At 51.5% G+C, this 12,479-nt stretch overlaps 1 protein-coding gene across 4 annotated transcripts in view; it reads left to right on the forward strand.

Moving 5' to 3' along the window:
• The window catches only part of CPNE2 (copine 2), a 46,153-nt gene that overhangs the window by 22,528 nt on the left and 11,146 nt on the right, over positions 1-12,479 (forward strand). For all 4 annotated transcript variants that reach the window (XM_054269568.1, XM_054269571.1, XM_054269570.1 and 1 more), the window contains exons 5-12: positions 389-460; positions 3,965-4,048; positions 7,036-7,125; positions 7,326-7,424; positions 8,200-8,286; positions 8,458-8,517; positions 11,245-11,378; positions 12,048-12,102. In XM_054269568.1, coding sequence (XP_054125543.1) covers positions 389-460; positions 3,965-4,048; positions 7,036-7,125; positions 7,326-7,424; positions 8,200-8,286; positions 8,458-8,517; positions 11,245-11,378; positions 12,048-12,102 — 681 coding nt within the window. The remainder of the gene's footprint in view (positions 1-388; positions 461-3,964; positions 4,049-7,035; positions 7,126-7,325; positions 7,425-8,199; positions 8,287-8,457; positions 8,518-11,244; positions 11,379-12,047; positions 12,103-12,479) is intronic.

Genomic DNA, 12,479 nt, shown 5'->3' on the forward strand with positions numbered 1-12,479 from the left:
TGGGCTGTGCTCCTGCCTGCTGCAGCTCCTCAGGAGCACCCATGGGCTCTTCATCCTCGGGGCTGCCCCATCAGGTGGTCATCTGGAGACATGGCTCCTGTGTCCCACCAGCATTTCCCCTGAGGGAAATGTTCCCCTAAGGATGTTTTTGCCATGCCCAGCCCAGGACATGGAGGATGAGGTGGCACATCTTGCTGGCAAGGGTTCAGATGGCTTCTCCTTCCTCTTGGCTCAGTCCTTCTCCTCCTTGGAGGTCCTGAATGAGCCCTGTTGCAGAAAAGCTATGTGAGACCAAGTCCAGCATAACACTCAAGAAAGGGGATGAGTTTTTTACCAGAAGTTTAGTTTTTAATGCTGAAAATTAATGCAGCCTTCCCTTGTCTTTCAGATAGCTGCCCAGGAGCTCTCAGATAACAGGGTGATTACTCTGAGCATGGCTGGCAGAAAACTGGATAAAAAGGTGAGTGGATGCAATGTTAAATTTCTGCCCTTGGGATCTAAAGAAATCTCTGCTTTGGGTGTAGCAGTGACAGAAAGCAGTCCCACTGGAGAAAACTTCAGGGTGAAACTGGGCAGGATCCTCTGGTACAGCTGTGCCTCAGTTTCCCTGTTGTCACTATTCTTCATCACACATCTCCAGGTGGAATGATTCTGTGTGGCATCTGTGTATCAGCATGTCTCAGAGACAGCAGATTTACCCCCTCAGTGGCAGCTGTTTGCAATTGCCTCCTGACAGAGCTGGAAGTTTTGATGACCTTTGACTCCATGAGCTGAGAGCTCCTGGCTGTCACCTTCAGCCCCTCTGGAAATGGGACAAAGAGCTCCTTCTGTTCCAAAGTGTAGGGCCTGTCTTCTCCCAGAAGTGAGGATCCCCCAGAGGCAGGGAGCACATGAGCCTGCTTTGGATGTGATGCACAGGAAACAGTTCTTAAAGCCTCTCTGAGCAGCTTCTTCTGACCTTATTTACCAGGCAACCAGAGCTATTCCTCTTGAACCACTCCTGTTGCTAAGCAATCCATGGGAATATTATTTTTTCCTTCTTCCTAGTCTCTCCAGAGCTTGTTTTATTGGCAGGATGGCCCTCAGTTTCAGAAAACAGGGTAAAGCAAGCAGCCAGGCAGAAGGGTATTTTTGTGGGGCAGAAGATGGGGCTCACCCAGTCCTGTTGATAAAACTCAGTGGGCATCTGGTTTATCCAAGTTGTTTTCCCCACCTGTTGGAAATGGCTGTTTTCTCTACTTACCCTGCCTAGTGCAAGGAGCCAAATGCCCCAGTTAAGAGGTAACAAAGAACTTAATTTCATCTATAGATTGTGCTCAGTGACCACCTGCTGCCACCAAGAGCTGACAAGGGTTCTTTGCCAATTCCCATACTGCAGGACAGAGCTGCAGTGCTCAAAGTCCTGCTCATGAGCAAAGGATGCTCAGGTCACTTCATGCAAGTTAAAATGGCCCTTGAACGGGGGTATTGGATGGAAAACAATATTTTTGTGTCATTTTTGGTTATGGTTGAAATGCAGCTGTGGGAGGTGGGTAAAACTTGTTTAAGCTTAGGAAAGACACTGGAAAATTGGATAAACAAAAGAAAACCAAGGCTGAGGTTGCAGCCTGTGGAGTTGCAGCATCTGGCAGCACACAGCATGGAGCTGGGAGCACAGCTGCAGGCTCAGACATTATAGGGAGGGCCTGGATCTCACAGGACTTTGTGGTGGGGTCAGGGATCATCTTCAGTGCACACACCAAGCTGTAGCTGTGCTCATTCCTTACTCTGCCACAAAGCCAGCCTGGAGCAGTGCTCAGCCCCAGGCAGCTCCTTCTGCCAGGGCTGTCCTGAGGCTGGGATCTCTTTGAGGCTGCAGGCAGGTCCTCCTCCCCATCACATTCCAGTCTCTCCACCTGCATCTCACTACCTGGATTTAAATGTTGAAACTGCAAAGCAGGAGCATGTCAGCAGCAGATTCAGCCTGAGGCTCTCATACCTCATGATCAGTTCTTGGGAGAGTTGTTGAAAGATAAAATATCTTGCAGAAGAGGAGACATTTCCACCTGGGACCAGCCATGGGGAGCCCAGGGCTGTCTGTGCCACCACAGCAGTGGGGACAGCAGGAGGGGACAGTGATGCTCCAGCATGGCTGGGGGACTGCAAGTGCTGCAAGCCAGGGCTGCTGCTGGAAGCTGTGATTGAGGGAGCTGTATCTGTGATTTAGGGAGCTGTATTTGTGATGATTTAGGGAGCTGTATCTGTGATTTAGGGAGCTGTATCTGTGATTTAGGGAGCTGTATCTGCTGTAGGTGTCAGCTCCAAGCTCCACCCTCCTTCTCCATGGTGTGTTAAAACCAGTTTGGATCATTTCACTTCTTGGATCGATTTGCAGATCGATCCGGCCTGCTGAGCTCCTTTGGTTGCTCAGTTTCCACCTCCTGCCAGGTTTGCAGGGGTGAGATGTGGGTGGGTTTGATCTTTTAAAATAGCAGCCCACAATCTTGTGGCTTGGAGGCATCTCCCACCCTGCTTTGAACAGAACAAGGCTGACTGGACTCGCAGGCCAGGCTGATCCACGTGGGATGGCAGCAAATCCTTCAAAGCTCCCAGTGCCTCCTCCAGCCCACGCTGGGCTGCTGGGGAAGCTGCCTTGGTTGGAGGTGAAGCCAGCACAGGCAGGGTCAGGCACCCACCACTGGTTCTTTAATCCATCTGTGAAGCCTGCAAGTGCCAAGCCCAGGTGGTGTGTGAGGGATCAGAGCTGTGCTATAGCCACAAAGCTGCAGAAGGAATGGCTTGTGTTTCTATCCTACAAATGTGTGAAAAAGAGTAGGAAAAAAAATAGCCTCATCTCACCAGAGAGCCTTTATGGTCTGCTTCTGTGCAGAAGAATTTTGACTGAAGCAAGTTGTAGTTTCCCCAAGCCAAAACACTTTGCAGTGATTTACTTTTCTGGCTGGCTTCAGAATCAGGATTTAGATGGAAGTGTTGATGGATTTTCTGCTGGGACATTGCTAGGAGCCATGTGCACCCCAGGTGCCATCTCCTGGGCTTGCTGTGGACGGGATGTCCTGGAGTGTCCATGTTTCCTCCTTCCCCATGCACAGCCCCTCACATCCCCACTGCATCGCTCAGAAGCACAAACCCATAAAAAGTTCCTCCAGCTCTTTGAAGGATTCAAACACCCACCCTCCTCTAGGAGGAAAACCCAACTGAAATAACTTAAATTCTCCATAGATTGTCTGGAATATTTGGGATTTGGTTTCTTCTTAGCAACTCCTTGGGGTTTTTTTCTGAATGGGAAGGAAGCTCTGCCTAGAAAAGCTGGAGTTTCCCTGTCGGTGCCTTCCTCCTCCCGAGGCAGCCCCCGAGCTGATCCCAGCAGGGGTGTGTGTGTGTGTGTGCACGTTCCCATGAAGCAGAGCCTTTGTGGGGGGATTATCTGAGGAGATGCTGGCAGCAGAGGCAGCACACACTGACTCAGGGCTGCTAGCTCAGGGTGTTACATGATCCCTGTCAACACCAGGGCAGCTCGCTCCTTAAAGACTTCCTCTGCTTATGCTTTGCTGCTGTGTGTAGGAGGGTAGATTTTCTTCCTTTCTCCCCCAAGACATGCACTTCAAAATTCTGGTTTTTCCTCTGAAGCTTTGGATGTTTTTCCAAGCCCAAATGCAGCTGCCTCCCAGCTGGGGTTGTTTTCTGTGGCATCTGTGTCCAGAGAGCTCCTTGGGTACAGGCACACGCTGGGGTGCCAACACACCCAGCTCACAAAATGTGCTGGGGAAATCCAGGGGATTCACACAGCCAGGAATTCACACAGCCAGGACACTGCCTGTGGGTGCTGCCTGTTTGCCAGAGTGCCTGACCTGGCCCCATGAGGACAGAGAGTGTCTGCAGGGCTGGCAGTGCCACAGAAACATCTCCCTTGGACCTCTGCTGCTTGCAGAGCACGACGTAACCCATCCTGTTCTTCTCCCTCCAGGACCTTTTTGGGAAGTCAGACCCCTTCTTGGAGTTTTATAAACCAGGTGATGATGGGAAGTGGATGCTGGTTCACAGGACAGAGGTGAGCAAAACTCCAACCTGAGCTGCTGAGACACCTCCATCCTCACATCAGCTCCTCTAGCCCTTCATGGTGTTGTCTCATCCATTGGTTGTAGACCAGGGTGGGATCCAGGGATTTCAAAACCTTACAGCTCTCTTCCTGGTGTCCAACTGAGGCTGCTGAACTCCAGCAGATGAAGGTTCATGGGGGCCAGCAAAGTCTTGAAATCTTTTTTGTGCCCTGCTGTATCCAGCATGCAGAGAGGGAGATGATCCTGAAGCCTGTGATAATCTCCAGTCTCATCCTGGGCTTAGACTGAGCCCTGGGCCACTCTCCCTCCAATTTCAGGAGCATTAGGGTGAGCTATGACCTGGGGAGATGGCAGAGAGAGGTGATGTGAGGTGGGGAAAGGTTAAAATGAGCTTTTACCCACCTCCAGCTGAGCTGGGTGTTGAGGCACCTCCAGTTTCAGTGCAGGAGCACCCTCCTCGTGTCTCTCATGAGCCAGAGCCACAGCCAGGGAGGCACAGAGCTGTGCCAGGGTCCTGGTGGGTCTGAGCAGGGCCAGCTGACCCCTCCTCTCCCTCATTGACACCTGCTGAGATAATTTGGTCTGAGCTGGTCATGTTCTCAAGCTGCTAAAGCCAGTGATGTTAGGAATACCAGGCAGGGAGAAAAAGGCTGGATTTTGCTTTAACAATGGACTAATAAGTACTTTTCAACGGCTTTCTTTCTTCTCCTCAGAGCTTGTTTCAAGGCTCTTTTCAGTTTGCACATAGTTCCTGGCAGCTGGCAGAGAGAGGAGGGGAATCACTGGAGGGGGGACTCAGCAGCTTCCATGGCAGAGGGAGAGAGCTCCATCTCACCCCATCTCATCCCCTTCTTTCTCCATCCCTTTTCTTGTCCCCTCAAAGCCTGGTTAAGGAGTTGCACCATCACAGGCAACTGCTGTAACAAAACACAGGGGGAGCTCAGGTGGAAGGAGAAAGTGGTGTTTGTTTACAAAGTCTCTCCATATGTTTGGTTTTACCACTTCTGTGCAAAGTCCATGAGGATTTCCTTCCCTCACACACCCACATGCACGTGAGCACCAGGATGTGGGTAATGCCTTGTGCCCTGTGGTACCAACACAGGCCATCCTTACAGCTCTGCTGTTTATTTTTTGGTGCTTTTCCACGCACCTTTCCATGCATATTTAGCTCACATCAACCTTAGTGTTTCCCCTGTGTTTCTGTGGGAGCAGGCTGGGACCTCACTTGTTTTTTCCCTCATGATTCAGTGTGTGTAGCTGGGCTTTGACTCAACAAGATGTGTTTCTCAGATGTGGGGCATTGGAGTGGCCCCCAGCCCTTCCTTCTGGAAGAGGCATGGGGAGGTGACTGTGCCCCAGCCATTGCTGGGATCTCTAAAAGCCTGTCAGGTTTGTGGGGAGCAGATGTCTGTGCTGGTGTTTCCTCTGGTTTGCTGCTCATTGTCCTGTCTCACTGGATCAAGGTCTAGACGAGTTTTCTTTCAAGTAATGGATGCTCCAACAGCCTCCACCTTACCAGCTCTGCATACATCCAGCTGCCCTGAGAGGGATACCATGTTAGGTGACCCATCCCTGGAAGAGTCCAAGGCCAGGCTGGATGGGTTTTGAAGCAGCCTGGTCTAGTGGAAAGTCCCTGCCCATGGTGGGGGATTGGAACTGGATGATCTTTAAGGCCCCTTCCAACCCAAACCATTCTGTGATGCTGTGACCATCTTTGTGCTTTGAGGCTGGACACAAAGAAATAAAGTTCTCTGTTCTTTCAGCTTCCAGTGCAGGAATAGAACCAGCTTTCAGTGTGATGCTGGCATTTCCCCTGCCCCAGCAGACAGGGCAGGTGTGACAGGGCAGGATGGGTGCTCTGCTGCAGCTTGCTGTCCAAGCACAGGTGTGAGTGCTCAGCTGGAGCTCTGGATCCTCCCCCACCCACCCTGGTGACCTGGCAGCATCCTGGCATGTGTGGGCTCCTCTGTTCTCCCAGGCTCCTGCAGGAGGTGTTTACAAATTCAGCTGAACTGTTCCTGCCCTGTCAGGGTTTCCCCACTCTCAGGAAGAGCCTGGGCTGTCACACAAGATCCCAGGTGCTGTGCAGGTGTTTGCCCACAGCAGCAGCCATGGATCTCTTCCTCCCTGCTCTGTGCAGTGACTGTCCCAGCTGCAGAGATCCAAGCTCCTTCACAGCAGAATCCCCCGTGGTTGCCTTGCATATAAAAGGGTTAATTTGCTGCCTGTGCCTGGCTTTCTGAACATCCCTGTGAATCTCACTTTGTGAGCACCACACCTCGGTGAAAAGGAATCTTTGCCTGCCCTGCAGGCACCTCTGATGTTCACAGCATGTGCCTGGAGCCCACTCCAGTTTGCTCAGGTTTCTACTAAGCAATTGCATTCTCTCAGGAAATGTCAAAAAGCATCAATTAATATTTCTCCAGCCCAGGCAGCAGATGTTACACAGATGAGACAAGAGAGCTTAATGTGCCCCGGGCTGATTTGGCTTTCCAGGGCTGCTTGCAGCATCTTGCTGCTCCATCTTCTCAGTGGTCAGAGCCCAGGTGGATTCTGGCTGTGTTTGGGTTCTGGGGGGCTCTAAGCCATGAGCAGGGGGCAAGCAGAGGGTGCAGAGGGCAGAAATAGCAGGGGGGTTGTGCAGTGAGTGGCTGTGCCCGTGCTCAGCCGTTGCTGTGCCCCTGCTGCCCAGTGTGCCACAGCTGTTCTCTCAGGCAGAGTTCCTTAATTGCTCCCATGGGTGGATAAATCACCCAGAGCAATGAAAACAAACCTGGCTTAACTCACACCTGCTGCAGCCTGAGAAGGGGAAGCTGCTGTGTCTCAGTCATGGAGGCAGGGGAGGGCTGAGGCAGCTTGCCTGGCCTGGCCCACCAGGAGCTTCTTCAGGGTCACTCTTGGAGATGTGTCCCTGCTTTGTCCTGGTCTGTACCTGTGGGTGTGCCCATGGTGACAGCATCCTGTGCTTCCCCTGCAGGTGATCAAATACACCCTGGACCCTGTCTGGAAGCCATTCACTGTGCCTTTGGTGTCACTGTGTGATGGAGAGATGGAGAAGATGATAAAGGTAGTGGGGAGCTCTCTTGGGGATCAGCCTCTGGGACTGACTCTCAAACATCTGAACCCCCATGGCTGCCCTATTAACAAACCCCAAAGCAACAAAAAATTCCTTGTTTGGGGTCTCCAGCAGGAGAGGCTGGGGACTCCAGCAGCTCTGGCAGGAGATGGTTGCTGTTCCTGAGGCAGGTTGTGCTCCTTCCACCCCAGGTGGTGTGCTACGACTACGACAGCGATGGGGGACACGACTTCATCGGAGAGCTCCAGACCTCGGTGGCCAGGCTGTGTGAAGCCCAAGATGCCTCTCCTGTAAGTGCTGACATGTTTCTGGGGGAGAATGAGGAAGGGGCTCCTCAGGGTTCATGGTAGGCTTTGGTACTTGCACCCTCAATCTGTGCTCAGAAGAAGCCAAGTCCAAGTTCCTTCCTCCTTCCACCCGCACCATGAGTGACCCAGGCTGTTGCTCAAACATCTGAGCTGGGGGGAGCTGAGGCAGACTTTGCTGCAAATCAGGCTCTGCTGGGTGTCTGAGGCAGCACCCATGATATGGAGGTGCCCTATGGTTTGGGGGGGCAGAAGGGGAGGTGTGACTTGCTGCTGGGGCTGCATCTGCAGCAGGACAGCCTGGTCCCCAGGAGTGCAGCTCAACACCAGTTTTGTGCCAAAGGTGTCCCCATTCTGCCCTCAAGAGCTGGCCAAGATCCTTGGCAGATGCCTCCTGGTTGAAGGGGTGCTGTGAAGACCCCTGCATAGCAGAGCTTTGCAGTGCTGTGTTCACCAGGAGATCTTGGCCAAGGCATGGAGAGGTGTGAAACACTATGTGTGGTGCATTGAGTCTCCTGCCTGGGGAAACTGAGGCACAAAGGCATGAAAGTGCCCTGTCTAGGACTGCACAAGGTGCTGGTGCCAGAGGCAGGCATTGAACCCGTTTTTCCTCTGGATTTGCAACCTATAGTCTGGCAATAAAATCTTCCTCCTCTTCACTGGAGGGGGGCTGCCCCCAGGACGTGCTGCTGGTGGCATCTGCAGCCACTGGCACAGCCCAGCCCTGCTCTCACACCAGGGCCTGGCTCGTGTGTTACAGCTCGAGCTGGAGTGCATCAACCCCAAAAAGCAAAAGAAGAAAAAGAATTACAAGAACTCTGGAATCATCATTGTCAAGTCCTGCAAGGTGAGTGTGTTACTGGGATGTTTCCTTCTTCAGCCCTGACTGAGCTTCTCCAGCTCCCCTCGCCCCCCATCCCTTATCCTCTGCCTCCCTTGTGTTTCCAAGGGCCTGCATAGCCTGAATATTGATAACAATTGCTGAAACACTGCTTTTTTTTTTGTTTTTTTCTTTCAGATAACCAGAGATTTCTCCTTCCTGGACTACATCCTGGGAGGCTGCCAGCTGATGTTCACTGTAAGGACTTTTGCTTCTCTTTGCCCAGTAGCAGTAACACCTATGTGATGGGCAGAACTGGGGAGTGAGGTTCAGTGTGAGGTTTGGCACCAGACAGGAGCTGCCCATTTTGCTGTTAAACCATGTGGGTTTGGGGATTCTGGGGATGCTGAGGTACATCCAGTAGCATGGAGGGAGCTGGCTGGGCTTTGGCTGAAGGCCAGACTTTCAAAAAGACCCTTCTGACCCTTCACAAAGTGTCACCAACTTCTCTCCCTATTTGAAGCTTTAACCACCCTCATTTTCTTTATGGCAGCTCTCCTTATTCTGAACCCAGATGGGAGACTTTGGGATGTTCTAGAGATGGTTTTCTGCATTTTTTACTGACATGTCCACCTTTTTTCAAGCTGGACCACAGCTTGTCAGGAGTAAATAAGCAAGAACATGTCAGTCTTGAGTGAAACCACCACAATGCAGATGTGGGCTTCTCAATTTCTGCAAACTTTCCTGGTGCAGTACCCAGAGAGCTGCAGGCACTCACAGTTAGATCAGTTTGTATTTTGTTGTTTTTTCTGAAAACATGATGGGGGAAGAGTAGGAGGAGGAGGAAGAGTTGCCATAGGAACAGCAATGATTGGGAGAGCTTTTTGTGTGCTGCTCTGCCTCTGTGTGCTTTGGTCTGGGTGCTGGAGAGTGAATAGAAGAGAAAATCAGTGAATTTATTGGTAGTACAGAGCCCTTGTGTGAATTAGGTTTGAATGCAGAAATTTTCCCCCCATCTAAAGATCTGCTGGTTATTGGAGGGCTCCTCCTCCTCCTCCCAAGGCATCTTTGGTCCAAAGGGTGTGTTTCCAAAGGGAGCACTGCAGCAACACCTGATCTGGCAGGAGGATGCTGCACACACCCCCTGCAGTTTGGAAAGGCCACTGGTGCCCTCCCCACTGAGGGAGAGGAGGGCTGAAACCAGGGAAGAGGGTTTGGGCTCAGCTGTGTGCCCTGTGTTGGAAGCAGAGCAGTGTGTCCCTCTCAGACCATTGCCTGAGTGCTGCTCTTGGTGACACTGCTTACACCACCAGGGCCCCTGCCTGTCTCACTCCACCCCACGCCGTGCCTCAGTTTCCCTCTTGCTCTCTGGCTATGGTGGCTTGGCCAGAGCTGGGTGCAGGGACATTCCAGAGGTGAACCACAGGTTTGGTGAGGCTGTACAGTGTGACCGTGCTCACAGGGGTCTCAGGTTGAGGGAAGAGACAGGATCTGACTCCATGTTTCAGAAGGCTGATTTATTATTTTATGATATATATTACATTAAAACTGTACTAAAAGAATAGAAAAAAGGATTTCATCAGAAGGCTAGCTAAGAATAGAATAGGAAAGAATGATAACAAAGGCTCTGTCTTGGACTCTCTGTCCAAGCCAGCTGGGCTGTGATTGGCCATTAATTAGAAACATCCAACATGGGCCAATCAAAGATCCAACTGCTGCATTCCACAGCAGCAGATAATCAATGTTTACATTTTGTTCCTGAGGCCTCCCAGCTTCTCAGGAGGAAAAATCCTAAGGAAAGGATTCTTCCTAAAAGATGTCTACGACAGTACAGTTGTTTGACAAAGAAGTTAGGTGTTCATGTAACCATAGGATGGTTTGGGTTGGAAGGGACCTTCAAAGATCATCTCATTCCATCCCCCTGCCATGGATTAGCTTACCCAGGGCAGCTTCCATTGGACCAGCTTGCCCAGGGCTTTGTCCAGCCTGGCCTTAAACACTTCCAGGGATGGGACAGCCACAGCTTCTCTGCACAACTTGTGCCTCACCACCCTCATTGTGCAACATTTCTTCCTTATCTCCAATCCAAACTCACGCTCTTGCAGTTTAAAACACACTCCCTTGTCCTGCCATGCCCTTTTTCCAGCCACCCTGGCACAAGGTGGTGGCACATCATGGGCTGTGATGTCCTCTTGCCCCAGCCAGGCCAAGGTCCCGTCTCAGGCAATCTGCCATTTGTCCTCTCCCATTAAGGATACAGAGCAAAATCTCTCTCAAAATCCCTGAGCTCGATTTAGGCACTGGAGTTATTTTGGGTTTTGCCTCTTTGCAAAGCAAACCAGTCGAGTGCAGTCACGCTGCCTGTTTGCCTGGTCCCAGCTCTTCCTTCCCAGTCACATCAGATTGGGTGGCTCAGCATCTCTCCTCTCCTGGCCAGATTTATCTGGGTCTGAGATAGGCATTTCTACAAATGCCTTTAAATAGAAAGCCTAATTTAGTGCCTTCCTGACAGAGTCCCCTGAGAGCTCGGCATATATTGGTCCCTGGGGAAGCCTGGTGAAGAGCTGCTCTTCCTGCCTGCAGGGAAAGGTCTGCTCAGGGCTCTGATGCTTTGGTCAAAGACCTTGAGATCCAGATACCCTGGTGGCCCTGGCTGCCCTGGGGCTGCTCAGTTCCTGATCCCTGGGAGATGGGAGTGAGAATCCTCAGCTGGAGGAGGTGGTGGCTTGTTCCAGGAGTAGGGGCTGCTTGGGGACACCTTGTGTGATGCTCATTGGTGAAAACTGGAGGGGAAAGAGTGAATGACTTTGCCTAATGTAATATTTAATCAATTTATTGCAAGAAATGGATTTTGTTAAACTCTTTCCAAAGTTTGAGGTTTGAGGGAACTGTGTGTGAGCCTCACAGCAGTGGAGGATTGGTGGTCAGGTCTCTGGTGGCATTTGCTAACAGAGGCTGGGTTTATGCCTCTTTCTTGTTCTCCAGGTTGGGATTGACTTCACAGCTTCCAATGGGAACCCCCAGGAGCCCTCCTCTTTGCACTACATCAACCCCCTGGGCACAAATGAGTACTTGTCAGCCATCTGGGCTGTGGGCCAGATCATCCAGGACTATGACTCGTAAGCACCGTGCCCTTCTGCCACCACCCCTGTCTGCAGATGTTTCCCTGGCTTCCCAAGGGGCTTCTGGGATGCATCTGCCTCGATCCAGGGCTTAGTAATACCTTAAGGATGTTATTTACCATAAACATCAGGATGCAGGAGGAGAGGGTTGGGACAGGCTTTCTCCTCTCCCCCCACTGCTGCTGTGGAGCAGAAGGATGTTAGCAGAGGTGGAACAACCTCTCCTGGGGGCAGGTGCTCTCAGCTTGCTGTTGTTTACTGCCAGAGCTGTGACCCCAGACTGCCTCATTCCTCAGACATCCTGAGGAGTGGAGAAAATATCAAAAAAATATCATCTCAGACACTGATAGAGAAAACAAAACAGAAGTCTGTTGTTCTCACTGTGATGGCTCTTGTGACCAAAATGGATTGCTCACTTTTTAAAATCTCCAGGGTTACATGCCTGCAAGAGAAGCAGTGTTTGGGCAAGAGGATGTTCCTGGTCTCTGTGGGAAACAGAGCAAAGCTGGACTCCTTTTTCTCTAAAGATCAAATCCAAGGGGGAATATCTGTTCTCTCTTGAGAATGTTTATCTCCCATTGAAAAGCACTGCATGTTTTGGGAGAAGCTGTGCAAGCCTGCTCTGTGTGTGTCAGTACACCCATATGTTTTCCTCCTTCTCTTTAGGGACAAGATGTTTCCTGCTCTGGGATTCGGCGCCCAGCTCCCACCAGACTGGAAGGTGAAGTGCTGGGGCCACCTGAGTGTTTGAGATGGGTTTGTCCTCAAATTGCCTTGGCAGGAGCAGAACTGCCAGGGCTTGGTCAGGGAAAAGCTGCTGGGGAGAGGGGGAAAGGGCAGGTGTGGAATCTCAGCCGGTGGGATGTGTCAGCGTGGGTGGGCAGCAAGGCAGGGATGGGGCACAGGCAGCCCATTCCTTCATTCTGCACTGGCATGAAAGCAGCAGCTCCCTGGCATTAATAGGCAGAGCCAGGCATTGATTCATTTTCCTGGCAGAAGGCAGGAACAATTCTGGGGAAGGGAAAAGGCCTCTGGATGAATGTGTCAGACGGCAGCTATGTGTGGAAGGGGGCTGGGAGCTAGGGAGCCTTGATTTGA

The sequence above is a fragment of the Melozone crissalis genome, unplaced genomic scaffold (assembly GCF_028551555.1).
Source record: "Melozone crissalis strain CALT ecotype California unplaced genomic scaffold, PUWL_Pcris_2 ptg000007l_1, whole genome shotgun sequence".
Lineage (NCBI taxonomy): Eukaryota > Metazoa > Chordata > Aves > Passeriformes > Passerellidae > Melozone > Melozone crissalis.